Genomic DNA, 27,909 nt, shown 5'->3' with positions numbered 1-27,909 from the left:
TGCTGAAACCCTCCTTTTCTCTGATTGGTTAGCCACCTACCTGCGCTCGTCCCGGATTGGGCGCCGTCTTGGCCGGCTCGCAGGCTCCTAGGGGCCCTGCTTCCTGATTCGCCGCTCGGGCCTGCCCCACGGCCTGCACGGTGAATGGCTGCGCCGCTACCTGTATCGGCCTCCGATTGGGCGCGCGGCACCTCCCCCGGCGTGATAGGTCAGGACCACCGCCCCCCTGGCTCCCTATTGGCTGCTCGGCGAAGCCCGGTCTCCGGGTAAGATGGCAGCGGACGGACAGTGCTCGCTCCCCGCTTCATGGCGGCCGGTGACCCTCACCCACGTCGAATATCCTGCAGGTAAAAGACAACCCCGGCTTCGAGGACGCCTTCCTGGGGCCGGCCGGTCAGTGCCGGGCGCTCCGGCCGGCGCAAGCCCGCAGAGGGGGCGCCGGGGGACCGGGGTGGGAACTGTCAAATAGTGAGCCACGGAGGGTTCGGCCGGCGCGCGCGCCGCGCAGGCGCAGTAGTGTGGCGATGAGCTGGGCGAAATTGTGAGCCGCTCGCTCGCGCACTCTGCGGCTGCGCGGCCGGGGTTGCTCCACTGGGTCCCGGGGCGCCGGTGGGCTGTAATGGGGCGGTGGTGTGCGTGAGGCGGGAACGGATCACTGGCCTGGACCTGGGCCCTTCTTCCCCGCCCTTCCCGGAGCCGGAGAGGCTGAACTCTCTCCTCGGCGTGTAGGGAGTGCCTTTTTCCTTCAAACAGTGCTTTGGGGCTGCCTGGAAGAAAGAGCTCCCCATTGCTGGGAGTGTGCAAATCGAGGCCGGGCAGCTCTTCGTTGTTTGAGTACTTCTGATGCCACGCCCTGGGTAGGGGGCACTGCTCTACAACTCAGGGAACCCGGTGAGGGGTCAGGCAGCCTCTGGGATGTTAACTTCTGGAGCTTCCCATCAGACACAGCTCCAGAAGCTCAGCGTTTTCCATCCGTGAGGTCCTGTAGTGAGCGTTCTGGAGGCCGTTTAGTAGAGTGGTGCAGAGCTTGGGCCTTGGGGTCAGAGTTCAGGCCGAGGCCTTGAGCAAGTGACTTCACCTCTCTGTGCCTCTCTAAAGTGGAACTAATCACAGTGCCTCCCTTCTAGTGGTGACGTGAGAATCAGAAATAGGAGATGTGAGAAATGCTGAGTGCAGTGCCTCGCATACAGTAAACATTGAAGAAATAACTGCAGTTAACATGATGCCGCCTTCCCAGCACCCTCTCAAGCCCACACTGCCATCTATGTGTAGGATGGCTGGGTGTTGGGTGAGGCTGGGGGCCCCCTCATTGAGCCCTGGTTGCCCCAGGAAGGGCCTACTCATGCAGAGACATGAGAACCTGGCCCTGCTGAGGACTGGATGCCAGGAAACTTTGACCCTAGGTGTTCTGGGTTATATTGGGGATGGGGCGGCCCTGCAGCTGTTGGGCCCTACTGTCTGCCTGCCTCCCTGCCATTCACTCATCCTTCATTCAGCTGGTATCCACTGAGCACCTTCTGAATGCCAGGCCCTGGGCCCGCTCTGCATTTTGAACGGTGAACAAACCAATATGTACCTGGACTCCCAGACTGTGAAAAAAAAAAGCCCACTTTACAGGACGGAAACCAAGGCCTGGAGTGGGGAAGGGACCTGCTTAAGTCCTCGGCACCTTCATGATTTCCCCTCCCTGGCCTGGAAGGAGGAGGCTGGCAGACGTGAGCGGCATGACGCAGGCTGTGATGAGGGACCCTTTGCAGGGACTGTGGGTGCCTGGAGGAGAGACCTGGCTGAACCTGGGGGCCTCTCTCAAGGTCTAGTGCCCCTGCTAACTCTTCTGTGACCCCCTGCACTTCTCCTTCGTGCCCCTCATCACACGGACCCTGCTTCCTTCATCCATTCTCCTTTCATTTAACATCATTTTAGAGCCCAGTTAGTGCCAGGCGCTGTGCTGGGCTTGGGGGAATTGAGTGGGGTGTAGAGACCCCATCCCTGCACTCATGGCGCCTACTTTCTAGAGGGAGAGACAGATGCAGGCCGGATAGCTCCACTAATGAGTGGTGTCCTGAACGATGCCCTGGTTACAGATTCTGAGAGCTTTGCAATGGCAGGAGTGTGATTTTTTTTTTTTTTCCCCACTGTAGTGGGTACTTAATTTATGTTGAGTTAACCCAGACAGCATCCCAGGTGGGGGAAACAGTGTGTGCAAAGGTCCAGAAGTAGGACAGAGCATGGTGCGTTCAGGGAACTAGAATTTGGTTCCTGGAACTGGAGCAGAAGGTGGGAGGGAAGCAGGGCCAGGACTGCAGGGCTTGATGAGCTGGATTGAGGTGGGACTTATCCTAAGGGCCGAGAGAGCCACCGGGGGTCTTAGACAAGAGGATGGTCAAGGCAGAGTTGCTGACAGCATCTGCAGGAAGGCCCAGAGGTGGCGCTTGCTGTGAGACAGGCCATGGAGATGGCCAAGGCTTTGGGGGCACCAGCCATTTCCTGTCCTCCTGATGACCCAGTGTCCTGGGCATCGGCTGGACAGCTGAGAGACCCAGAATCTCAGGGCTGGAGGGGGCCAGGCCACTGTGTGGATGAGGAGACAGAAACCCAGAAAAAGGAAGGGCCTCACCCAGTGTCATCCAGGGGGCCTATGGCAGTACTAGCATTTGGACCTATGTTGCTGGCCTGTTCTCCCAGGCCAGTTCAAAGCCAGCCCTACCCTGGGTAGGTGTGGGGGAGGCCAGGTATGTGCCCCTCCCTTCAGCCTGGAATCTGGGCTCGGCCTTGGGTGGGTACCTTCCTGCTGCCTGTGTGAGGCCAGGCTGGTGGTGGGGCGATTTCCCACACTGAGTTCTCCAAACATGGAAGTGTCCTGGGTGCCAGGGACCGAGCTGGGCGTCTCACAGGCCTGGTCACATCAGAGCTCCCATGGCGGTAGGAGGTGGCTACTGATATCCCCATTTCACGGGTGAGAGAGCTGAGGCTCAGGGAGGTGAAGTCCTTGCCTGAGGTCGTGTAGCCAGCAAGTGCTGGCACGGGAACTAAACCACACTCTCTGACCCCAGAGCTGCTACATAGCTGCCCTGTCTCAAATGGTGAGGGTGGCTTTTGGACTAGCAGGAAAGTGGCTCCTGTCTGTTGGCTCCAGGATCCTCCTGCTGAGACCTATTAGGGGGTAAAAAGCAGGTAGTCAATAGGTAGCCAATTTTTTTGCCAGTAGAGAGGCAGTGAGAAGCTGTTACTGCAGCGGGTGGCCGTAGTGGGCAATGGGGCTTCACCCCCACCCCCAGCCTTGGTCCCTGTCAGAGTCCACAGTGTAGACCCAAGTCTGTGCGGTGTTCAGAGAACACCAGGTTGCCCTGGAGGCCCAGGGCTTGGCTGGGTCGGTCTCCGCACAGCACTGCGTTCCGGAGTCATCCATGTGCCCGCCAGGCTGCCTCCTGGGACAGGGCCCAGCCTCTGGGGTCAGACCAAGCCAGGTTCAAATATCCGCTTTGGTGGGATAGTGGGTGTAGCACCTGGACCAGGCTAGAGACTCGGATTTTAGTCAGATCCTACCTCTTTCTGGCTGTGTGACTTTGGACAAATCATGCAGCCCCTGTGGGACTCAGTGTCGTCATCTGTAGAACAGGGAGAGTGAAGGCACCTGCTTTAAACTCACGATCTGTGAACCTGAGTGCTTAGTAAACACGCTGTGCCCGTGACTGAGGACGAGCGGTGAGCTTGGAAGGCTGAGGCACCCCCAGCCGCCTGGCCTTGCGCTCCGGGCCCGGCTGGGACCACCTCTGACTGAGGCTCTACTTGGCTTGCTGGGGGCCAGGCCCTCTCCCATGGCTGCGCTCTGTCCTCATCCTGTTCTCCCTGCCTTGCCCAGGTGATCTCTCTGGCCATCTCCTTGCCTACCTGAGCCTCAGCCCCATATTTGTCATCGTTGGTTTTGTGACCCTCATCATATTCAAGCGGGAGCTGCACACGGTGAGTGAGTCACTCCCACCCCAGGGAGGAGGGGCCTCACCATTCCTTCCCAGGGGCTTTGCCTTCCCTCCCCTGCTTCCACCTTTCTTGAGGTGTGTGGAGCCTCCTGGCTGGTTGCAGGTTGTCCACTGGGCTGGAGGTTCAGTGGGCGGCCACGGCCTTTGGGCTGGGCGGCGGCCAGCAAGCACACAGAGGCCCTGCTGACCATGCATCTTCCCAGCAGATCTCGTTCCTTGGGGGCTTGGCACTGAACGAGGGGGTCAACTGGCTGATCAAACACGTCATCCAGGAGCCACGGCCCTGTGGAGGTAGGGCCCAGGCCTTGGGGGTCTGCGGGTCCCCCAGGTTAGGGCATTACTGGGAGGCCTGCATCCTCCCATCATGCCCTGCTCTCTGTCTCCACCAGGTCCCCACACGGCAGTGGGCACCAAGTACGGGATGCCCTCCAGCCATTCCCAGTTTATGTGGTTCTTCTCCGTCTATTCCTTCCTTTTTCTGTATTTAAGGTGAGCTTCTGCCCTGGCTGGGGTGGCCCTGAACTGGCCCAGGCTGGCCTCTGCCAGGGACTTGCTGCAAGCCCTTTGGATGCCATTTAGGGCTTGGCCTCTACTGGGGGTGGGAGGAGCTGCAGCCAAGGCAGAAGGTGCCCAGGGAGCATGTGGCTGGGGCCGGGGCTGTGTGGGAGGCCTGGGCCCCAGGCTGTGGGCCGAGGCCACCTAACAGGCTTGTTTTCCCAGAATGCACCAAACGAACAACGCCAGGTTCCTGGACTTGCTGTGGAGGCATGTACTCTCCCTGGGTCTCCTCACCGTGGCGTTTCTAGTCTCCTATAGCAGGTACAGAGGGAGGGAGAGCCCCTGCCCCACGCCCTGCCCACTGGATACTTGGTCCCTATTGGACCTCGCTGTGGACCCGAGTCCCAGAGCCTGTAGGGCAGGGCTGCGAAGGGGGTCCCAGGCCTCTCATTTTATTTTATTTATTTATTTTTATTTTTTTATTTTTGGCTGCGTTGGGTCTTCATTGCTGCATGCGGGCTTTCTCAAGTTGCAGCGAGCGGGGGCTGCTCTTCGTTGCGGTGCGCGGGCTTCTCCTTGCGGTGGCTTCTCTTGCTGCGGAGCACGGGCTCTAGGCGCGCGGGCTCAGTAGTTGTGGCTCATGGGCTCTAGAGCGCAGGCTTGGTAGTTGTGGCTTACAGGCTTAGTTGCTCCGTGGCATGTGAGATCTTCCCGGACCAGGGCTCGAACCCGTGTCCCCTGCATTGGCGGATTCTTAACCACTGCACCACCAGGGAAGCTCTAGGCCTCTCATTTTCAAGGGCCAGGGCTCCAGCTGCCCCTTCCAACCCAATCCTTGCTCTCTCCTCTTGGTTGGGCCCAAGGTTCTAGGGTTAGCCATCTGTTCCCAAGGTCCTGGAGCAGCCCCTTGCAGACAAACTCCAAGTTCAAGGGCTGGACAGAAGGGAGGCAAATCCTAGCTGAGCCATCTCTTCACTTCTAGAGTCAGGGGAGCAGCTGTTGGGGTCCAACCCCTTGCCTCCTTCTAGAAGTAGCTCTGAGTCCGTGTGGTCACAGGGGCCTGCCCCGTCTGTGTATGTCTCCCGTGTATGTGCAGAGGTCCAGGGAAGCTGGCACTCAGGCGTGCAGGGAGGCTGTGCAGGACTGTCTCTGGCTGGCTCTCATGAACTTCCCTCTGTCCTTGGCCCAGGGTCTACCTGCTGTACCACACCTGGAGCCAGGTGCTCTATGGGGGCATCGCTGGAGGCCTCATGGCCATCGCCTGGTTCGTCTTCACGCAGGAGGTCCTCACACCCCTGTTCCCTAGGATAGCAGCCTGGTAACTGCCTCCTGCCCCTGCTGCTGTCCCCCGCTCCCCCCACCTTCCCAGGCACTATGGCCCGTGCCCCTTCCTGCGAAGGGGCCATCAGTGGGAGGGCCCAGGCGTCCTGACACCAGCCTCAGTCTCCCTGGGAGGGCCCTAGTGCCCAGGCCTCTGGTGGGCATAGGGCTGCAGGCCCCGCTCGTCTGGCTTCCATCTCCCCCAGGCGTTTTCTCAGCCCAGAAGCCAAGATGCCAGCCTCTCTCCTTGCCTGGCAGGGACTTGGAAAGCAGCATGTGTCCTTCTGGGCTGTGTGTGCCTTGGGGCATTGGACCTGCCTGAGTGTCACACAGGCGACACATCTGGGTCTTGCACAGGCCAGGCAAAGTGGTGGGGAGAGGGTGCATCGCCGGCCCCAAGCACTGGTGGGAGAGTCTGGCTTGGTGACAGACTCATGTTCTGATATGGTCCTGGATTTCCGGGTGTCTGTCTCTCCAGGCCTATCTCTGAGTTCTTCCTAATCCGAGACACGAGCCTCATTCCCAACGTACTCTGGTTTGAGTACACGGTAACCCGGGCAGAAGCCAGGTGAGTCAAGGGGATAGCAATCACTGGGTCCTGGCTCAGTGGGGCACATCCCTCAGTCAGTGCCGCCCCCAGTTTTGGAAGGCTGCCTGAGAGCCGGGCACTTGCCTAAGCACTTTTCTTGCACTGCCTCATTGAATCCTCCCCTGGACCCCATTTTACAGATGAGAAAACTGAGGCTCAGAGAGGGGAGGAGAGGAATCACTTGACCAAGGGTTTGCAGATCGTGGGTGTGGGAGCTGGGCTGGGAACCTAGGCTGTTGAGCCCAGGGCCATGCTTTTTTTCTCTCTCTTTTTTTTTTTTTTTTCCTTTTTTTGCGGTACGCGGGCCTCTCACTGTTGTGGCCTCTCCCGTTGCGGAGCACAGGCTCCGGATGCATAGGCTCAGCGGCCATGGCTCACCGGCCTAGCTGCTCCACGACATGTGGGATCTTCCCGGACCAGGGCACGAACCCGTGTCCCCTGCATCGGCAGGCGGACTCTCAACCACTGCGCCACCAGGGAAGCCCCAGGGCCATGCTTTTAACCTCTGTGGCCCGGAACCAGAGAGCTGGGCAGCCAGGATTCTCTGGGGGCCTGTGTGTCGACCCCCCTCGGGACTGTTTAGTCCAGACACTTTCCTCTGGAGGGGTAAACTGAGGTGTGGTGAGTTAGGGGCACCCGTGTTTGCACAGCCAGTCAGGGCAAAGCTGGCTTTGGAGGCTTCTTCTGACTCAGCTCTCCATGCACCCCACATCCTGGGTGGGGTGCCAGGTGGGGTCGGGAAGGCCTGGCTCCTTCCCAGGTTCAGAGGGGAGCCGAGGCGAGGTTGGGCTCCAGCACAAGCCTGGGAGGTTTCCTGAGGAGCCCTGGGTTCCTGGTGAGAGGAACCACAGGGCGGGGTCACAGCAGCCGGGAAGTGTGTCTAGGGCATCATGGTCCCAATTATCCTAACGAACTTAAGGGTAAAGCCCTGGATCCTGAGGAAAGGGGATTTGAGGGGTTAGGGCAGGCAATCCTGTTATTGGCGGAAGGCCCCAGCTGGCCCAGGCTCTCCACCTGGCTCCCAGAGCGGCCCCGCCTCTCCCGGCTGGCCGCCACCCACCTTGATGTACCCAAACTTCCATGTGCACCTGCTCTGTGCCAGGCTGTGGGCGGCAGTGGCCGGCAGGGGGGACACGAGGAATGAGGCACCTACCTGTGCGACAAGTGCCTCGGGCTTGAGAGCTCGTGACAGCAGCGTGCTGTGAGGGTGTGTGGTTGGACTGGCTGGCCGCTGTGACAGGTCTGAGCAGAGAGAAAGCGGGACTGTCCAAGTTGGGGTTTAGCAGGGAGAGTGCTCTCAGCATAGGGAACAGCTTGTGCAATGCTTCTGAGAACAGCAAGCTTGGGGAGTCCACCAAACAGACAGAGGCAGGTGTGGCTGGAGCCCAGGGAAGAAGGGGGCTGGCCATGGCACGAGGCTGGGGCTGCATCACGCAGGACCTGTGGGGACAGTTAGGTTTCTGAATTTCAGTGGGGTCTCGAGGAGCCAGGCCCTCCAGGGAACGGGGCTGCCCCTGCTTCCTTCAGGCTCCTGAGCCCGTCGTAGGTATTGCCACACCCCCAAGTCAGGTACTCAGATCCACTCGATAACTTGTATCAGGAGTGCTCCTACCTTTGCTTATGTATATCCCAAATGGAGAACTCACTACCTTCTTGTCTGTTTAGGTTGATGGTAACAGAACCCCACTTATGCTGGCTTATCTATAAGTGGGAACTGCCCATGATTACTGGAATCCAGCCAGGTCCCTCTTGCCTCTGTTCTCCCGTCCTGGCCCCCGCCCCTGCCCTGGCCTCCTGGCTGCACTTGGATTCCAGAGCTGAGCACCTGTGATACAGGCCCAGCAGAGACATTGACCCTCTCTAGGCCCCAAGTCCCAGGTCCCAGGGCAGGAGCTCTGATTGGCCCAGCTTGAGCCAACCACTGGGGCTACTGGGAGTGGACCCTCACTCATTCTGATGGGATTGTGGGGAGGAAGGAGACAGCTGAGGGGCGAGTCACTGGACGCCAGGAGTCCCCTCATCTGACCCCCACCCCCACTTTGCAGGAACAGACAGCGCAAGCTGGGGACGAAACTGCAGTGACGGGTGAGTGTGGCTGTCTCCAGCCTCCAGATCTGGCCTGCACGATGCCTTGCAGGGTGGATGGAATGACAGACAGAGGGACGAAGCAGAGACCTCTACAGACCCAAGTCACCGAGTGGAGCCTTTTTTTTCTTATTTTAATTTTAATGAACAAGGTGGACCAAAGGGCTGAGCCAGCCCCTCAGCCAGGACCCTGGAGGGCCTGTTGCCGGGGGGCCTCACAGCCAGAGACCCTCACAGTGCTGCTGCCAGCCCCCAGTTGGGCGGAAAGTGCCCCTGACGTGGGCACTGGGGCATGGGGTAGAGAAGGAGGGCTTGAGTCTCTGGCCGCAGGGCCAGGAAATGTAGGTGGCGTGAAAAAATGCACACTATTTATTTTTTGGTTTTGTCAAAGGCAGATGGGATTTTGGAGAGGGACTGGAAGACCCAGCTCTGCGGGGGCTGCCCTGCGCACCGAGGAGCCCAGGTCAGCTTCCCAGGCCCTTTGCCCTGGGCCCGAGAGATGGCCTGGGGGCCCAGGAGGAGGGAGCACCCCCATGCCCCCCCTGCCGCCAACGCCATTCCAGAACCTCGGTCAGTGTTTCCCGTGTGGGAGCCAGGCCCAGAGAGAGCAGGCGTCTGCGCTGCCATCGCTGTGTCCTACCCGCATCGACCCTGCGCTGCAAGGGCTTTCTCTGGTTCCCTGTCCCCAAGACAGCGGTCCCTTTCTGATGAAAGAGCCTGCGCCTGTGGGTGAGCAAACCCAAGCTGTTTACAGCTCTTTCCTGTCCTGCGTCCGCTAGTGGGTCGTCTTCATCTCCACCCGAACAAAATGCAGAGGAAGCAGGAGCTGGTGAGAGGAGTGGGGTAGCGGTGCCTACTGTCCCCACCCTTCCCTCCCCTCTGTGTGCTCTGAGCATTCCTTGTCCTTCCCGACCCCCCTCCGAGAGGCTGGGAACCTGCTTGGGTCACCCCAAACCTGTGTCCGGGGTGTGGCTCACAGATCCCCACTGCCCAGCTCGGAGGACGACTCCTCCCAATCTTGAAGCCGCCTTGAAATGGAGCTGTGGAGAGGAGATGCGTCCAGACTTGGAAGCTTCTAGAACTGAACCAGGCTGCTCGGGACCTGTGTTCAGGGCCCGACCCCCCTCCCTCCCCCGGCCGCCTTTTCTTTGTGGAGGTTCCTAATCTGCTGCTGAAGCACAATATTTTGGTGCTTTCTTTTCTCATTTGTTAAAGACAGTGTCCAAAGCCATTCCAGATGCCAGGACCAGGGGCCTGTTTCTGGGGAAGGTTGGTCAGTCCCCACATTTTCCTTTCCTTCCCTTCTCATTTTTATTTTTTACATTTTGCCTGAGATAAGCCAAGTGTGAGGTGGTTTGACTTAAGAAAAATCAATGAAAATTGTTTACTATTGTTTTAAAATAAAATCTTCAACTCTGGCAGCTTGAACATGTTGACTGAGCTGATGGGAGGAGCCGGGGACGTGGCTGTGCGGACACACAACCCGAGGGGCAAGGGCATGGTTAAGACCAGAAGATCGTGCGCGTCTCCAAGACACCTAGTCCCCTCCAGCCCCCAAAGCCAGGGTTGGAATGGCCTCTGTGACATACCCCACTGGGGTCTGAGGACAGCTCCCTTCCATTGAGTTTTTTTCGTCCCAGTCTACCTCCCCCTGTGGCGCTGGCTGGCTCTGCTCTCAGTAAGCCTAGCTTCTCCTTCATGTGACAGCCCTTGAAGACTGGGGACAACCTGCATGTCCTTCCTAAGCCTCTGCCAGGATACAGACCTCCACTCCTTGCTGAGTTCAGTGCTGCTTTAGCGTGCGGACAGGTGAGTATCGTGCTTTGGAAGAAATAACTGCAAACTGACCTGGGTTTTGGATGCCTTGTAGGAGTGAAAAGAACACAAGCCATTTCAGGGGTCCAATGTGGGGGTTCTAACCCTTCTTTAATTCATTAACCTGAGATTCATAACAGCTTCACCCTCAGGTGAATCAGAAGTAATCCCATCCTCACATGAGCTCGAAGGCTGGGTTTGGGTTCCCTACCACGGTCCACACAACCTGGACATTTAGTTAAGGTGACCTCATCCCAGACGTGTGGCAGAAGCAAACAGATCTCTGGAAGAAGGAACCTTCATGCCAGACTTCAATTATTTATACAGTTTTAAGAAACTACCATGAACAAAATATAGACAAAGATGACCAGGTAGGAAAGGAATCACCACCATCCTTGAGAACTAGCTGGAAACAAGTATTAGAAACAAACCCACACATACTTCAGGTGCTGGAATGATCGAGCACAGATTTTAAGTTGTTTTACTTTTTTAAAGAAGTAAGGGACAAACTTGAAAATATCTGCAGGACTTTGCTGGGCGTGCACTGGTTGAGAATCCACCTGCCAGTGCAGGGGACACAGATTTGATCCCTGGTCCGGGAAGATCTCACATGTCATGGAGCAGCTAAGCCCGTGTGCTACAACCACTGAGCTTGCGCTCTAGAGCCTGCGAGCCACAACTATTGAGCCCACGCACCACAACTACTGAAGCCCATGAACTCTAGGGCCTGCGTGCTGCAACTACTGAGCCCTTGTGCTGCAACTACTGAAGCCCACACGCCTAGAGCCCGTGCTCCACGAGAAGCCACTTCAATGAGAAGCCCACGCACCACAACGAAGTATAGCCCCCGCTCACCACAAATGGAGAAAGCCCGCACGCAGCAACGAAGACCCAAGGCAGCCAGAAATAAATATATATGTATGTATGTATGTATGTATGTGTGTATATATATGTGTATCTGCAGAGAACAGGAAACTATAACGTGAATGCTGGCAGATTTTTCAATGAATACTGGAAAATATGATAGCTAAAAAACAAGAACTCAGTAGGTAGATTTAACAGCAGACTAGACATAGTTAAAGAGAAAAACTGGAGGTCAGAGGAAATCCAGGATGCAGCAAGAGAGAGGACGGGGCCGTCTCATGAGCCCTGAGGTTTCCCTGAATCCCGGGTAAACGCTGCTTTTTACCCCACTTGGCACTCACCCACACGTTCACCCTGGTTGGGCTCTCAGAGAGCTGTCCAGCACCCCACCTGCGGGTTGCCCAACTCCTTTTCCCATTCAGTTGGTCACCAAGCCCTGCTCACTCCACCTTGTCAGTGTCTTTTGAAATAGCCACTTTCTCTGCCTTCCAGGCCAGTCTGGGTCCCAGCCCACTACCCCCTGCTCAGCAGCAGCAAAGCCTCCTGGCAGGTGGCCCTCATCCCCACCCATCAGGGCCCTTCAGTCCATTCCTCAGCATCTTCCTAAAGCATCGTCCTCAGTGTCTTGGGATAAAACCCAAGCCTTTAACTTGGCCCATGGCGTCCAGCCCTCACTCAACCTTGGGGCTCTGCTCCAGGCCTGCCCTTGATTCCAGCCACTGCACTTTCCCAATGGAGAGAGCAAAATCAAGTTCATGCCAACCCGGACAAACTTTTAGAGGACCTAGGTAAAAGCCAAGTAATCTTTATTATTAATTTTATTATTCTCAAATTTCAAATGCTGTATTACACAAAGTACATAAATTGAGGACAGTTCTTTTTCACTCATTTTGCAAAAAAAAAAAAAAGTTCTTCTGCATCATTGGCATCAGGGTCTGGTTGTCCCTGGGCAACCTCTGGGTCTGCTGACCTAGTTCTCCTGGGTCCACTAGACAGGCAGTTTGGGATACAGCAGCACCTTCTGGATTTCATGCATGACAGTGTACTTGAAATTTTATTCCAAACATACTGGTGTAACATTCAGACAGCTGGATTTTAAAAATCGCTCCTGTAGGAGTATGTGACCTGCCCCAAACTTACCTCCCCTCACGTCCAGAGACCCGTAAGACACTTGCTTGTCCTGCATTCAACACTTGCAAAGTGTGAGGCCACAGGTCACACCCTCAGGAGTAATTACTACATCTTCATCGTTCTTTTGACTTTTTTCCCCCAGAAGCTCCACCCGGGGACCTCTAAGCATTCCATCTGACACTGACTGGGGTTGTTTAGGTGCTACATGTGTCTTCCCCAAGCGGTACTTCGCTGCCCTCAAGAACCGAGTGAGCCTCTGTGTTATGAGACCTATAGCAACTCAGATGCAGCGGAATGACCTCACTTCTGAAGGATAACGTTTTGGGAAAAAATCCTGCCTTACAGTCAGACCCATACAGTTCTTAGAACTCGAGTTTCAGGAGTCCTGGGTGTGTGTCACTGCAGTGTCCTTGGCCTGCATCACTGTCTCCCCTCCCTGCCTGCCCCCGGCTGGGTCGGTGCAGCTCCGCCCTAGCGCTGCTCACACAGGGCACGCTCAGCTCCGGCTGCGGGCCCTGCTTCCTGAGACCCAGCCTGCGGACACCAGGGGCCCGCCCCGCTCCCCAGCTGCAGAGCAAGGCCTCTGTGCTGTTGAGGTGGGATTCTCTTCTGGTCCTCCTGCTTGAGGTCCCTGAAGGGACACTCGTGCACCCCTGCCCTGGCAATACCCCACCCTGCCGGCCTTGCCGGGGTCCCAAGGAGCAGCCAGGCCTCGGGTGACACCCACTCCCCCACGGGCTGGGCTCTACTCCTTGCTCCCCGAGGCTTCGCCCCATGGTGAGGCACGTGCTCCCCGAGCCTGTTCCGTCATCTGCAAAACGGACACCACCTCAGGACCCGCCTCCCGCGGTGACCACCGCAGGTCAGCCAGGCCATGAAGCACCGCCCCCACAGGCTGGGTAGCCTCTCCCACCCTTGGCATCTCCAATTGGGGCTTCACATGTGTCTTCCTCAGGGCCAGAGTCTCTCCGCTCTCCACAGACAGCCCAGCTGACTTTGGCAGGACACCCTGCCTGTACCAGGTGCGTGGGGTTGGGGACAGATACAATGTTTGGACCGTGTGGCCACATGATCTGGTGCCTGGTGGTCCCAGGCAGTGGCTGGGGCTGGGGTCAGCATGGCTGCCCAGCCACCACTCCTGATGGGCTCAGTGCAAGGCAGCAGATGAGGCCTTGGGCCCTGGGTGTCAGCCACACTGCCCAGACAACCAGACTCGAGGGTATCGGGCCCCACGGTCCCCTGGGAGGGCTGTCCTGGCGCATAGCCCATGGCACTGGAGAGGCCCAAGTCATGGGTAGGTGGGAGGTATCCATGAAGAACGCAGGCCTGGGTCTGGTGCCGTCCTGGCCCAGAGCCCTGAGGTCCGAGCTGGCCCTTGGCCTCCTGACCCAAGCCTGAGAGCTCCGCTCCTCTGGGAGCCCTCCCCTTGGGCCCACTGGCGGCTTGGACACCAGCTCCCAGATGCGGGGGAAGCTGCAGGAAGGCAAAGCCAGGCATCTGCCGCACCCTGCCTGCCTCCTCGGCTGAAACAACTCTTTCCCAACAAATTTCCCCTTTATTAACTGCCTCGCGTGATACTGTTATACAACCAGGACATGGTTCAGGAATCAAGCTGTGTGGAAGCAAGCGAGCTGGGGCCTGTGAGCCACGTCACCCAGAAGAGCACGGAGCCGCGGGGGACGGTGCTGTGACACAGCGTGGACTTCCCCTCCACCAGCACACCTTGCGCCCTGGCCCCTCAGCCCTGGGGAAGCCTGGAGGCCCCCAGCTCCAGGTAACCCTGTCTCTAGGTCCTTGGGAGCTTAGGGATCAGGGTACAGACCCAAGCCTGGCCGCGTACCCGGGAGGACCTGGGCAGAGCTGAGCTAGTAAGAAAGGGACTCCCTAGTCCCCACCCTGACGAGGGATGAGCTCGGCTGGTTCCTTTCCCAGGAGGAGGCCACGGCGGGTGAGATGCTGGGCTCCGGGCCCGACCTCCTGCTCAGCTTCTGGACTCAGCCCGGGTGCTGGTGAGGACCCACGGAAGGTACTCAGCTCGGCCCCGCGGGCCCCGCTGGGGGATGCCATCCCAGACTCGGTCGGATCTGTGGGGGCCCAGGGGGAGAGGGAGCGAAGGAGTAGGGCCCGGTGGGTGGGCCAGCCCAAGGCGGCTTGGCCGTGGCACCGGCAGGCCTGAGCAGCGGGGCTCAGAGCTTGGCCTGGGGGTGGCTCTGCAGCAGAGCGCGCATGTCCAGGAGCGCCTTCTCCAGGTAGTGCGCCAGGCGGACCGCATTGGTCTCTGCGCAGCTGTTGTAGGCCGACACGGAGAAGTTGATGTGCGCCTCCATGGGGTTATAGCAGACACCGTAGCCATCTGGGACCACAGGCCCAAAGAACATGACACAGTCTGTCTTGGCAGGGACCTGAGAATGGCACAGGACCAAGGCTCTCATCCCAGCCCCGTCGCGGCACCAGCCTGCCTTTCCACGTCGGCTCCCACCGTGCTCTGCCTGAGACGCCCTCTCCTCGTCTCCAGCCGACAGCTTACTCCCTTTCATTCTTTGGGGTGCAGTTCTTGTGTCACCTCCCTACAGAGACTTCCCTGACGTCCCTGAGGGGGGACTGTCTCATTCCCTGTGCTTCTGTCTGGACTGTGAGCCCCTGGGGGCAGGGGCAGTGGTCTGTCCCTGCTCTACCCCAGTGCCCAGCACAGGCTGGCATGGATCAGACGTTCCTTCACATCTGATCAGTGAATGCATGAAAGCGGGCGGGGGGGATCCTGACTCCTTCCCGGCCTGCCCGAGCTGCAGCGAAGCCCCCTGACCCCAGCTCCTCCTCCAAAGCTCAGCTGCTTCGGGAGTGCGCCTGTGTGCGTCACATCACCACCAAGTGACCGTGTTCTGGACCTCGGCTCCACTCAGTGCAGCCTTTGTCCGTCTCCAGTTTCTAGTGGCTTCTGTTCCCTGCCACCCCAGGGCACCTAGGGCAGTGGCCCACCTGGCTGGTGGAGAGGTTGAAGTGCATGGCGATGGCGTAGGAGGTGTCCATGAAGATGTCGGGCATGCTCACCAGGTCTTCGATGGCCTGCAGCTTCAGGCCCAGGAGGTGGCGGTCGAAGGCCTCCCCACGGATGGCCTGCAGGAAGGGGAGCTGTCAGGAACAGGGGCTTCAGGCCCACGAGGCACCGCTGCCCTCCTCAGGAGCCCATGGCGGCAATGCCTCTTCCATTCACTGGCCCCTCAGACCCGTGAGACCAGGGCAGCCAAGCAGAAGAGCCCTCACTTCACAGATGGGGAAACTGAGGCCCAGGGACCCACCCAGGGAGGCAGGAAGGTGCAGCCTAAGAGCACAGGACTGCAGCTGGGTGGCATCATCCTGGCAGGGACCTTGGCAGGTCACTTACATCTTGAAGCCTCAGTGTCTTCATCTGTGAAATAGGGACAGTCACTAAACTCCCTTTGCGGGGCGGCAGTGAGATCTAGATAGACCTCTGCATGTGACATGGGCAAAGCCTGGCATGTACAAGTGCTCAGGGCCAGGATGGGAACCAGACCTCCACCCCTTGACTGCAGCCCAAGCTGTCAGAGGGCAGGACCCCTGCTGTCTGCCAGCCCGTGCACACCCTCAGCATCCTGGGCTCCAGGGGCATTGGGGAAGCCGTGATGACGCAAGATCCAGAGGCCGACCCGGGCAGCCACTGGGCCTCGCCTTGGTTTCTCCCACTGTAAAATGGGGATGTTCAGCTTTGCTCCAAGTGCCCCAAGCCTTAGGGGAGGGGTGTCTGATGCTAAGGGGAGCAGCCATTGGCTGCAGGGATGGACAGGCAGGTGGACAGGCCAGTGGGAAACGCCCGGGTCACGCAAGCAGGGACAGGAAGGGCCGGCTCACCTGCTCGGTGTAGGCTCGGTGGGCCTGCACGGCCTTCCGCAGCAGCCCCACCTTCTGGTGCTCCTGGGCAGGGGGAGGGGACAGGGAGCTGCAGCTTCCTGTTCTTGCCACCTTCCTCAGTGGCCCACTCCCCACTCTAGATTCTGAGCTCCCTGAGACCAGGAACTGGAGCTGCCATCTCTCTGGCCAGCCCCCAGCCAAGGCCTGACACAGGGCAAGTGCTCACTGCTGATGACTGACCCTTGAACAACTCGGGTTTGAACTGTGCGGGTCCACTTACACGTGGATTGTTTTCAATAAATTCGACAGTATGACATGACCCGTGGTGGGTTGAACCTGCAGGTGCAGAACCATGGACACAGAGCTGACTACAAAGTTACATGTGGATTTCTGCGGTGACCCTAACCCCTATGTTGTTCAAGGGTCCACTGCAGTTTCCTTTTCTCTTTGGCTGAAAGAAAGCTCCACGCTGATAAATTCACGGCTTCATCTCCCCCTAGATGCCCAGTATCCACCACAGGACTGGAACACAATAGGTGCTCACTGCGTGTTGACAGAATGAGCAGGAAGGGAGAAGCCTCGAACCCAGCTCTCCCACCCTTGCCCCGGACCTCTCACCGTCACATCAGGGTTATCCATGGCCTTGACGAAGGTCAGTGAGTCCATGGAGGCCGAGCGGATGGTGTCGGTACGGCCCAGGTGAAACATGCGCAGAGAGGCGCTTTCATAGGTGGCGCACGCCTGCCCGTAGATCCTGGGTGGGAGGTGGGCTGAGCACACCTGGCAGGTCCCCCCGCCTCCGCCCCCAGGCTTCATCCCTCCTTCATGGGGGGCGGGGCGCACCTGTAGTAGGCCAGCTGTAGTGCCATCTGGATGAAGGAGTCTGGGCTCAGCTTCTCAGACTTGGGGAAGTCCTTCCCAAAGTGGTGGAACATCAACATCGTGATGTCCAGGTCCTGGATCATGCTGGGGGTCGGGGGAGGTGGGTGAGGAGCAGACACCGGGCAGCCTCTGCCAGCCCCAGGGAGGGGCCGAGGGCAGTCTCAGAACCAGCCAGGCACGACGGCAGAGCTGACTCTTGTGCTGGCTAGAGGGGCCCGGCCCCGCCCGCCTGCCACCCAGCACTCACATGCTGAGATTCTGCTTGGCCTTCTCGATGTCGCTCTTGATCTCGGGGGTGATGTTGAACCGCAGCTTCTTGGGCATGGGCAGGGGCACCATGGGAGACCGCACGAGCTCGGGCTTCTTCCTGCATAGGACGTGGGGGTCTCAGCCTCCTGCCGGGCGTCTTGGGAGCCTGGGTCCATCCCCGGGATTAGGATGGGTCCCCGAAGCTGGCGGGGACCAGCCCAGGGAGACTTTTGGGTTTGTTCTTCTGAGAACTGCCTTCATTTCAGCTTTTAAATGGGGAAACGGAGGAGGGGAAGGGACTTGTCCAAGGTCACAAGGCTGAGAAGTGGCAGAGCCAGAATTCAAACCCTGGTTTGATCGACTCTAAAACCCATGCCCTCTTCTGGCTTCCTCTGAAGAAACAGATTCCCAGGTATAAGGGAGAATGCCGTTGCTCCTCTGAGGGCTACTCTGTCGCCTCTGTGTCACCTGTCATCAGGAGCTGGAGAACTGGCTGGAGGATGGGCGAACCACACTCACGTGAACTCAATGACGTGGTCCACAAGGGTGATGATGGGGGGTCCCTCTGCTGCCGCATGCTCATAAACGAGCCCACAGGAGCCGTCTTCTGCCACGATGAACTGCAGAGGAGAATGGGGACCCCGACAGCCCCAGGTCCCTGGAGCCACTCTCCGGTTGGGTCCCATGGGTAGGGCGTCCCTGAACCATCTCAAGGGGTTCTGCTGACTTATTACTCTTATTCCTAACAGCTAACACTCACTGGGGGCCTTGGAACACCTGTCCCAGGTCACGCTAAGCACATCCCGTGCTAAACAGACCTTTCCGAGTCCTCGCAACGACCCTTGCGAGTCCTACCACCCCATTTTACAGGTACAGAGGGAAAGTCACGACCAAGGTTGGGCCACTCTGCCTGGCCCCACATCCCAGGCTCTCTCTGATCTGCTGATGGATATGTCGGAGGAGTGACGCGGGTTACCAGGCCAGGCCCAGTAATGACAGGCTGACTGCTGCTAGGTATAGCCCCGCCCACCTTCTGGCTTCCCCGCTGCTTTACAAGCTGGGAAGCCAGGGACTCCGGGCTCCAGGGGAGGGGCAGGAAGTCCCGGGGCAGCAGTGGGCCAAGGCTGGGTGCATGCCTGGGCGGGAGCCCTGGCCCTGCCAGGTCCTCACCTGCAGCGTTTTGTCGAACCAGCGGTTGCCGCTGTTGAGCTTGCTGCCACCCCCGTGCAGCATCTGGCCAGCCACCTGGCTGCGGCGCACGTCTTCCGAGACCCAAGGCGTGGGTGCGTCCAGGCACACGGTGAAGATGCTCTTCTGAATGGAGTGCACTGACTCCCGGTTCACCTTGTCTGTGGGGATGTGTGTGTGCGTGTGTGTGTGGTGGCATGGGGGCCAGGCCTGGGGAGGCCTCCGGAGCTTCACTTGGCAGGGGCCTGCGGCCCCACGGCACCCCGTGAGGCAGGGCTAACACCTGACCCACTTCAGAAAGGAGGAAACAGAAGCCCAGGTCACGCAGAGAGCCGTTGAGGCAGTCAGGGATCCGACCCGGGGGCTGACTCTGGGGACAATGCTCCTGACCAACACGGGATGTGGAGGGAAGGTGGAGGTGGGCTCCTCAGCCAGAGGACTTGCATTCTCACGGCAACTTGCTACTTAATAGAAAGAATGAACTAACTGGACCCAACCGCACTGCAGTTTCCTCTTCTGTGGAATGGGGCCAACAGCACCCGCTCCGAGTTGAGAGGATTCAGTGAGACTTGTGGCTGCCCAGGGCCTGGTGTGGGCCTCCCCTCCCATCCCAGGGGTACCTTTGATGAGGGTGCTGTATGCCTTGGCCCAGGAGTTACGGTGGTTGGAGGTGAGGATGCCCACAGGCTCTTTGTTGGTTTGCAGTGATGAGTTCCAGATCTTCTCCAGCTGCGTGAAAATCTGATCCGAGGTCAGGGGCGTCCCATCGCTGTGGTACACATCCAACTCGAAAAACTGTCCGGGCACAGGCAGGTGGAGAGAAGGCGGTTCGTGGGAGCCTCAGATGGGCAGCAGTCACCTCCCGGCATAGCCTCCTCCTGGCCTGGGCAGCCCAGCTGAGAGGATGGCGTCAGGCTGAGGGCGAGGAGATGGGAGGAGGTCCCTGCACTGCTCTCCCCAGGCTGCCCAGGCCCATAGCCCTTCCTGGCCTCCCCCAGGCTGGGGCCTGGCTGGAGACCCAGGGCAGAGAGAGGCCCAGGGCCTGCCTGTTCCGGGGGCACATGGGCAGGTGTGTTGGGGAAGCTGACTCTCAGCCCCGCCCCTCTCCTCCGGGCAACTGAGCGCGGGGCTAAGGCTTCGGGGCGGGGGGGCACCCACTTGGTAGTTGTGCACCACGGGGGCTAAGGCTGCGGGGGCCCACCCACTTGGTAGTTGTGCACCACGGTGATGTGCATGGGTGGCTTCTTGGTCTTGCTGAAGTTGGTGACCGAATCCTGCTTGGGGCCCGGCACGCGGCAGGAGGACAGGATCTGATAGTACTGGTTCATGCACAGCGGCTTTCCCCCCAGGTACTCCACGGGCAGGGTCTCGCTGCAGGGGCAGAGGGACAGGGAGGAAGGCGGGACCCACAGGGAGCTGCTGGCTATGGCTGCGGGCTTGGTCAGGCAGTGGGGCTCACGCAAGCAGTGTTGGGCCCCTTCGTGTCCCCCCGCCCCCTCAGCGTGAGGTCGGTTGCAGGGGGGCCTGTTGGAGCCCGACTGGGTCAGGAGGCCCGAAATCCACCCTGCTCGTGAGTCACCCTGGAAACTCCCTTCTCCTCTCTGGGCTTCAGTTTGCCACAGGGAAGATGAAGCAGCAAGTCAACCCCGGGGGGCGGGGGGGCGGTGGGGGGGCGGTGTCCTCTTTGGCTGGGACGCCAATTCCAGGCTCTCTTGGAATAGGACCACCCGGAGGAGGTCACGGCGGCTGGAGCGGAGGACCCAGGTCTGTCTCCCCAGCCCCCAAAGAGGCTGGGTCAACAGGAAGTGAAAGCGACTGAGCTCTGGGCCTGCTCAGCACCCCGGCAGGGGGTGCGGGGTGCGGGGAGGGGGCTCCGGTTTAGGGTAGGGCGGGGCCGGCTGGAGGGGCTGTGGCAGGTAGGCAGTCAAGGTGGGAGGAGACAGGGTGGGGGCGGGGCCACTCACTGGTCAATCCTGGCCTTGAAATCCAACACACCCTCGATTAATTTGGCAGCGAACCTGGAGGGACCAGTTAGAGATCAGAAGGAGGTCCCTGGGTCAGAGACGCCAGGGTGATGGGCGCAGCCTAGTCCAGGGAAGCGACCTACTACCTTCCTCCTCTCTCCTGCTTACAGAGAGCCTGAAGGAGTTCAAGTGCAGAACCTGTGTTCCAGTCCCAGCCCACGTAATCTCTAGGGAAAGGGATTAGGGAGATGCGCGGCCAGGCGCCTGGCAGGGACAGCAGCATGATTATGGCTGGGTTATGAGCCAGTGCCCTCTGACTCCACCGCAGCGGGCCTGAGGCCCTGATCCACAGCCTGGAGTCTGGAAGGCCGTCACCCTGCTCTGAGGCATCAGTCATGGAGGGACCTAGGACTGCGGGGGTAGGGGAAGGGTGAATGGGAGGGCAGGGGCATGACGTGTTCCCCTCTCCTAGATCCCTTCCTGTTTCTGGGCCTCTGTGTCCCCCAGGCCACCTTGCTCATCCTGCCCTTCATCCCTGGACTGTCTGGGCCATGTCAACCATGCCCGAACCCTGGGGGTGCTCCTGGCCTCCAACATGGGGCCCACTGGCTAGAGTTCCTGGGCCTGAACCCCTGGCCCTTCCTGGGGTGCCCTGATCCCTTTAAGAGAAGCAGTGATAGCCGTGAGTGTCTAGTCCTTGGGCAGGAGATCCCCGTCACTGGTATTTTTACCCCTGGTAGGACTGGAACAGAGGCCAAGGCAAAGTGACATGGCCAAATGTGGAAAGAGGACTGTGTACAAAGGTCACCCCTGTGGCCAGCGGAGGCGAGCAGGAAGGAGTGGTGAGGTGCCAGAACTGGGCTGAGGGGTGGCCTCAGGCTTAGCAGGAGGGAGGGGCCCCAGTCTGCAGTTTGGTGGTTAACAGTTATGAAGCTTTGGAGCCAGGAAGATCCTGCTTCCTGTCTGGGTCAGCCAATCCCGAAAGGTGATCTTGAGCAGGTGCCTTCACTGCTCTGATCCTGTTTCCGTACCTGTAAAACAGGGATGACGCTCCCTACTTCCTAAGGCTGTTTGTGGGGATGAAAGGTAACAGGGCCGGGGCCCTTCCGATCTCCCAGCAGAAAGCCCAGAGCCCCACGCCCACCTTGGCCACTCACCTGAGCTGGCCCTGCCGATCCACAAAGTCTTGCCTGGGCAGCACCAAACCAGGGCTGGAATAGATGACTACGGGCTGGCGGTACTGGAGATAGGCTGTTTTAAGCCACCAGTCAGACAGCTGGGGGAAGGACCAGAGCCTGTGAGGAGGGGTGCATGGGGACCAGGTTGCCCCTTCCCCACCAGGGCCAGTGGACCTGGCTGGGCACCCTCTGTCCCCTCTAGGGAGCACAGATTCTCAAAGTGAATGCTCAGATCCAGACCCCGCCCAATCCCTTAAACCCAGCAGCATCCCATCATCCTCCCTTTAGATGGAGCCAATCAGCATTAGCGAGGGAAATCAGGCAACACTGCCAAGAAGCAAAGACTGGCAGGAAACCTGGGGTGGGGGCAAGAACAGAGGTGGAAATATCAACCATTTTTCCTTATCTTACATGTTTTAGGTCAATGATTTTAATACTTTTAGAAATAAAAACGTCTGTCTGATAGACAGAAAGGAAAACAGAGAAAGCTATATAAAAAGAATGTCTGATGAATGAGTTTTTGCCCATCTCAGGTAGGCACTGTCCAGGTAGGCAGGAGCCCGGGGTTCAGAAGAGCCCTCAGGAATCCTGGTCCTCTGTGGCCTCAGTTTTGTTGCTGTCATACTAGGGAATGGACACCCACTTGGATCTCAAGGTCAGGGTAATCTGGGGAGCTCACTGTAAAGACAAATCATTGCACTAGTGACAAGATGTAGGTGACACGTTGCGTCTCTACTGGGCTGGCCGTCCTCCGCCCAGGGCAGGGTATCTCTGGGGACTAGCCACGGACATGCGCTAAAGGCTCCTGTCTTGGGACAACCAGGTGACTGTCACCCTTGTACCTCAGGTGCTGATGGCAACATCGCCCCCGCTACACACTCCCCCAAGCACAGGCCCAATGTGCCTCTTTGTGGCAGGTCCCTCAGTCCCTGGAGACCCAGGCCCCACCATGCTTCCGCATCCCATCTTAAACAGCACTGGGACGTGCCTCTTCACCACACAGACTCCCCTTGGGAAACTGCTGGCTTTGGGCCCCTGGCAAGGGGTGAAGGAGGACAACGTGCCCGGGTGGCACAGCAGGCCAGTGGGCGACTGCTGTCTGCTGATTTGTGACCTGGAGAATGGCCCCTGATCAGCCAGACCCTCCTGTCTAACTCGGGGCCTCCTGGAGAGCTGCTGTGTGCCTCTGGGATTTCAATCTATCTCTCTGGGCCTCAGTTTCCTCATCTGTAGATCAGGGAGGGGCAGACAGGAACTCCCTCCCCTTGAGGACAGCCGGGCTGGGCTGGCCTTTAGCCAGGAGCCCTCAGGTCACCAAGGACCTCAGAGCCTCTGACCCGAGCTCGGGAGTCAAGGGGAGATCCTATCGATGTGGGCATTCCCTCCGTGAGAATCTGCTGGGCAGTGGGAGAGCCCCTTAAGAGCCCTGTGAGTGGCGAGGGGGTGGTGACCCCAGCCCTTCAGCCAGCAGATTCTGTCTGAAGCAGTCGTTCTGGGCTAAAGAAAGCTGGAAAACTGCCAGGTCTCAGACTTGCTGAGACCCTGATTCCAGGGTCCAAGGCCCTGACCCGCCAAGGCTCATCTGTGCCCTCTGCCAGCTGATGACTCCCCCCTCCTCTGTGCAGCCCCCACCCTTCCACCCGCTCCCTCACAGCGCCCCTCACGTTGTAGGGCCAGACCTGGCTCTGGTCCTCTCCTGCACACCCGCTTCTCCCTCATTCACCCCTCTCTCAACACATTCCCCTTCGCTTCACCCACACAGTTGCTTTAGGACAGGACTGTCCACCCCCGAAATATACCCTGGACCAAATGACTTCCCTCCCTCTCCCCACCGGGCTCCCTGTCCCACCCTGCTTCCCTCCCAGCAGCAGGGCAGTCCTCTCTAACTGCACGTTGAGGTGTAAGATGCGCACAGACACGGCCCGGGGCGTCTGCACACGCTGAACACGACTTTGTGACAGACTGAGACACAGAACCAGGACAATGAGTCACTGTCAATATAATCACCCTGCAGCCCCCTCCCACTGAGCTCAAGTCCAAGTGCCGAATTCTCCTGGGGGCCCCGCCCTGCCCTTGCCCTCCACTCTAGCCTCTGTCCCCAAACGCGCGAGCTGTTGCCACCTTTGCCCGTGCTGTTCCCTCTGTCTGTCTCAGACCCAGCACCGCCTCCTCCCTGCCCTCTCTGCCCCTTCAGAATGAAGATGCTACTGTTCTCCACTCTCGCTCTCGCATCGTCCTTTTCATTTCTATAGAACGTCACTGGCTGAGAAGACCTCGTCCACTTGCGCGTGTCCTCCTCCTGCCCTACTTGAATGTCAGCTCCCGCAGGCTGCTGACGGCGCCCCTCTTGCTCTCCCAGCACCCTGCCTGGTGTCGGGCACAGAGTAAGTGCTCAAGAAACTCTGTGGTGCAAATGGCTGCACCAGAGCAGCCCGTATTGGAAAATCTGGGGTGTGCAGCCAGCAACAGGCCACAGGAGGGACGCTCACAACGACCCAGGGTCTCTGGGTGGGGGGTGCCCTGTTGCCCTAACCCTGCACGCGAGTCAAGGGGACTGGTGTGCCCCTGCCTTCTCACTCACCCAGTTCTCCATCTTCCTGGCCCTGCGCTCCAGCCCCTTCTGCAGGCGCTCCCCTACGCCCCCCGCGGTCTGAAACTCTTCCACCAGCTGCTTGGTTTGGGCCCACTCCTCCTCGCTCACGATGGGCTGCAGCGCCTTGAGATAATGGTCCAGGGTCTGCTGGAGCGGGGGCACGGGCAGCCGGGGTAGCGAGTCCTGGTGTGTCTTAAAGCGACTGGAAACCGTCATCATGGAGGAGGGCTTGAGGAAGCCCAGGGGCTTCACCTGCAGGCGGCAGAACATCCCACTCATTCTCGCACCGGCTCTGGGAGGCCCTGGCAATCCCAAAGCCGAAGTCCTGGGCACTTCTGTGCCCACTCCTGGGGACAGAGACGGCCTCTTGGGTGGTGACTGCCCTGGTTTCCCAGCTCTCCAGCTGTAGGTGTCTCCACCTCTTAGGAGCCAGGAGATGTAAGTAGGGATGGAGGAGGGTGGGGAGTGGCCACTGATCTTGGCAGCACTCAGAGGAACCGAGTCAGGATGAACGGCACCTACTGGGGGTGGCAGAGCTCAGAGGGACCTCTCACCTATTGGAGGCACAGGGCCCCACCTTTCTCACCCTGGGGGTGGCAGAGCTCAGAGGGACCTCTCACTTATTGGATGCACAGGGCCCCACCTTTCTCACCCTGGGACGATGAGCCAGCCAGCAGTGAGGTGACCACTCCCTCCCGGAGGTCCCCACCTCCTTTCCTCCCATCCTTACCAGGTGGAGACATGGGAGGAAAGAAGAGAAAATCAGATAGGGCCAGACGACGACAGTACCTCTGGGTGAGGGCGAGGTCTTGGGCTTTTTCCTGTCTGTGGGGTGGGGACAGGGGTGGCATGGGGGCAGCGCTGTGCCAAGAGAGAGCTCAGTGGCCTGGCAAGGAGGGTGAGAGCTGACAGAGGGAGAGAGTCTGGAGACTCTGGAGGCGGACAGAAAGAGAGACAGGAGGGTCCGAGGCTGCTGGCAGCAGTGGGCAGGCAAGCGGCAGAGGCTCCGTTTCATACCTTCTCTTTCTGCTGCCCGTCCTCCATGGCAGGACTGAGGTTTTGAGCCCTGTCTGTCTGCCTTGGGCTGGATCTCTAAGCCTAACTGTGCTACCAAGTGGGTGAGCAGAACCTAGCAAGAGGCAGCCACTTGCCCGGGCTGGAAAGAAAAGACAAGAGCCAAGATTCAGGGGGAGGCAGAGGGGGCAGCGGCGCTGGCTACAGCAGCTGTGGTGGCATCTGGGGTTATGGCTGTCCCAGGAGCAGCTGTTCCACGCTCTTGAGCTTCCAGAAGTGGAGGAATGGGGAGGAGGTGAGAGGGCTGGCGGTGTGCACTGGAGTAGAAGGAAACCTGGACAACTTTTCCCTTTCTTCCCTGGGTGGGCCCAATGCCAAGGAGGCAGGCCAAGAGGTTTTAAAAATGCACCTGTCAGAATCTGCATAGGTGTTTTTGATGAGGCACAACTTGGCTGGAGGACAGAAGCTGCTTGGCCGCTGAGGTTAAACTACAACCCTGAATATAGTCCTGAAAACAGGGGTTGGTGCAAAGGAGCAGACACTGGGAAGGGAGTATAAATGGACATTTCCCTCCAAGACTCTTGGGGCCCTTCTGGGCCACCCTTCCACCAAAGCCTGGCTCTCTTGAGTTGTGGCTCATTCAGCTGGGGGTTACGAGATCTTTGGGCATTAAAAATAAACCAGAGGGCTTCCCTGGTGGCACAGTGGTTGAGAGTCCGCCTGCCGATGCAGGGGACACGGGTTCGTGTCCCGGTCTGGGAAGATCCCACATGCCACGGAGCGGCTGGGCCCGTGAGCCATGGCCGCTGAGCCTGCGCTCCACAACAGGAGAGGCCACAACAGTGAGAGGCCCGCGTACCGCAAAAAAATAAAATAAAATAAACCAGGGACTTCCCTGGTGGTGCAGTGGAAAGGACTCGGAGTTCCCAATGCAGGGGACCCGAGTTTGATCCCTGGTCCGGGAACTGGATCCCACGTGCATGCTGCAACTAAAGAGTCCGAGTGCCGCGACTAAGACCCAGTGCAGACAAATAAATAAATAAATAACCCAGAACAGAGGATGCTGGCTTTGAGACTGGACTAGATTTGAGTCCGGGGATGCTGGCCAAGTCTCCCCTTGCCTCAGTTTTCCTGGCAGTAAAGTGATCAGGCCATTTAGCAGGTCCTAGAATATGACCCAGAGGCCATCTGTGGGATGGGAACAGAGCTCAGGTGGCAGTGGCAAGGATGAGATGGCGCTCTGAGGTCCTGGAAAATCTGGAAAAGCCTCTGGGCAGGTGCGGTACCTCAGCCCTCTGGGCCTGGCAGTGTCTGAATACCCTTCTTGGCCCAGACAGAGGGAGATACAAACAGAGATATACTTGGAGTAGAGAGGAAAGGAATCCAAGTCAGGATAGCAGCACTACCTGCTCCAAGCTGCTCCCGGGGAAGATTGGGGGTAGGGGTGGAGGCATGGGGGTGTGCGGTTGTTAATCAAGTTGGGCGAGTGACTGGTGGAGAGGGAGGGCATGGGGCTACCACCTGCTGCCTTCTGCCAATTCTGAGGACTTTCTGAGCAGCCCAGCTTGATGCCCTCACTGAAGTGTCTCTGGCCACACACAATACCCCAGGGGCCATTTGATAAACCCGGGGAAGGTGACCAACTGGATGGGGTTGGAGACGTGGCTCTGGCCAGGGAAGAAATGGCTCAGGCTGAGCGTGTGACAGGTGTGTGAGGCAGAGAATAACCGTGAGGAGACACTCCTGGTCTCTCCGCTCCTTGGCTCCGGGCCTAAGGTGGAGGTGCTGCCCGAAGCCAGGGTCCTTACTGTGTCTGCCGGGTCTTTGGAATTTGGCGCCACAGAGTGTGGCTTCGATCTAGCCTCTGACCTTAAGCCTCAGTCTCCCCCTCTGACAGGCGGAGTTAGCCCACCTGCCGACCCCGGCCCAGCAGCTGCTGGTGAGGCTGGACTGCAGGCACCGGGCCGCGGCGCCTTGACGGCCGGTTTTCCCACTCGGGCGTAGCTGCGCTGCTGGCCCGGTCTGCGGCCCGCCCGCCCGGTCCAGGGCCCGCTAGGCCGGCTTCCCGGCCGCACTCACCACGGTCCTGGCAGCGAAGGCCAACATCTCTGCGGCCCGCCCGCGGACACACGGTCCGCTCCGTCCCCCGCGCTGGGCAAAGTCCGCGCCGCCGCCGTGGGTGGGTTCCCGCTAGAGCCTCTGGGCCAAGGTCGTCGAGTCACTGCCGCCAGCCGGTAGAGGCGGCCCCGCGCCCACCCACCGGGCCGGGCAGGCGGCCCGGGGTAGGCGGACTCCTGGGGCGCGGCCTCGGGCCAGTTGCTGGCCCCGGCGGCCAGCCGAGAGCGTGGGGCGGGGCCTGGGGCGGGACCAGGGCGCAGTTAGCGGTTGGGGACCCCGCGAGGTGGTGGAACCCTGGAAGGGGAGCAAGGCGGAGGCTGCCGTCCAGCTCGCCCTCTCCCACCTCCATAAGCCGTCCAAACTGTTGGAGGCAGTGGTGTGCATTCCTCTCAGTCCTTTTGGTGCCCTCGACCGCTGCTTTCAGAGTGGTGGGAAAACACAACCATGTTGACAAGGGAATGTCTTCTCCTAGTCCTAGGGATAGCGTCAGAGTCACGCTACTAGATGACAGGTGGGGACCGCCCAGCAAAAGCATGGCTGCCGCGCTCCCAGGGCCCTCCCAGCAGGCGGTTGG

At 59.2% G+C, this 27,909-nt stretch overlaps 2 protein-coding genes across 6 annotated transcripts; one reads left to right on the top strand and one right to left on the bottom strand.

The window, feature by feature from the left end:
* The first annotated feature begins 238 nt into the window (after positions 1-238).
* Positions 239-12,160, top strand: DOLPP1 (dolichyldiphosphatase 1). Of its 4 annotated transcripts, none has more exons than XM_067743023.1 (9): positions 239-347; positions 3,863-3,963; positions 4,187-4,271; positions 4,370-4,469; positions 4,701-4,799; positions 5,668-5,796; positions 6,277-6,366; positions 8,433-8,472; positions 10,180-12,160. In XM_067743023.1, exons 1-8 carry the CDS (start codon positions 272-274, stop codon positions 8,467-8,469), a joined length of 717 nt encoding a protein of 238 aa, XP_067599124.1. In that variant the 5' UTR covers positions 239-271; the 3' UTR covers positions 8,470-8,472; positions 10,180-12,160. The 4 variants fall into 4 exon arrangements, with proteins under 4 accessions (XP_067599124.1, XP_067599123.1, XP_067599122.1 ...); XM_067743022.1 differs by lacking the exon at positions 10,180-12,160 and adding an exon at positions 8,868-9,890; XM_067743021.1 differs by lacking the exon at positions 10,180-12,160 and having other exon boundaries at positions 8,433-9,890.
* Positions 11,941-27,857, bottom strand: CRAT (carnitine O-acetyltransferase). Of its 2 annotated transcripts, XM_067743015.1 has the most exons (15): positions 27,297-27,857; positions 25,221-25,359; positions 24,192-24,455; positions 21,590-21,708; positions 20,433-20,486; positions 19,674-19,839; positions 19,089-19,263; positions 18,451-18,629; positions 17,800-17,900; positions 17,279-17,398; positions 16,993-17,115; positions 16,768-16,903; positions 16,150-16,212; positions 15,259-15,396; positions 11,941-14,684 (listed from the first exon to the last, which is right to left on the bottom strand). In XM_067743015.1, exons 2-15 carry the CDS (start codon positions 25,245-25,247, stop codon positions 14,469-14,471), a joined length of 1,881 nt encoding a protein of 626 aa, XP_067599116.1. In that variant the 5' UTR covers positions 25,248-25,359; positions 27,297-27,857; the 3' UTR covers positions 11,941-14,468. The 2 variants fall into 2 exon arrangements, with proteins under 2 accessions (XP_067599116.1, XP_067599115.1); XM_067743014.1 differs by lacking the exon at positions 25,221-25,359.
* Between the last annotated feature and the right edge of the window lie 52 nt (positions 27,858-27,909).

Source organism: Pseudorca crassidens, chromosome 7 (genome assembly GCF_039906515.1).
Source record: "Pseudorca crassidens isolate mPseCra1 chromosome 7, mPseCra1.hap1, whole genome shotgun sequence".
Classification (NCBI taxonomy): Eukaryota; Metazoa; Chordata; class Mammalia; order Artiodactyla; family Delphinidae; genus Pseudorca; species Pseudorca crassidens.
The sequence above is the reverse complement of the archived record's forward strand: the minus strand, read 5'-3'. Positions and strand labels throughout refer to the sequence as shown.

Excerpts from the sequence above, each read along its gene's own strand:
- DOLPP1 (XM_067743023.1), top strand. The coding sequence starts at position 272 with ATGGCAGCGGACGGACAGTGCTCGCTCCCCGCTTCATGGCGGCCGGTG. Across the intron at positions 348-3,862 it reads CCACGTCGAATATCCTGCAG|GTGATCTCTCTGGCCATCTC; the intron begins GTAAAAGACAAC and ends TGCCTTGCCCAG. Across the intron at positions 6,367-8,432 it reads GTAACCCGGGCAGAAGCCAG|GAACAGACAGCGCAAGCTGG; the intron begins GTGAGTCAAGGG and ends CCCACTTTGCAG.
- CRAT (XM_067743015.1), bottom strand. The coding sequence starts at position 25,247 with ATGGAGGACGGGCAGCAGAAAGAGAAG. Across the intron at positions 19,840-20,432 it reads TTCAAGGCCAGGATTGACCA|CGAGACCCTGCCCGTGGAGT; the intron begins GTGAGTGGCCCC and ends CTGCCCCTGCAG. Across the intron at positions 17,116-17,278 it reads GCCAAGCAGAATCTCAGCAT|CATGATCCAGGACCTGGACA; the intron begins GTGAGTGCTGGG and ends CCCGACCCCCAG.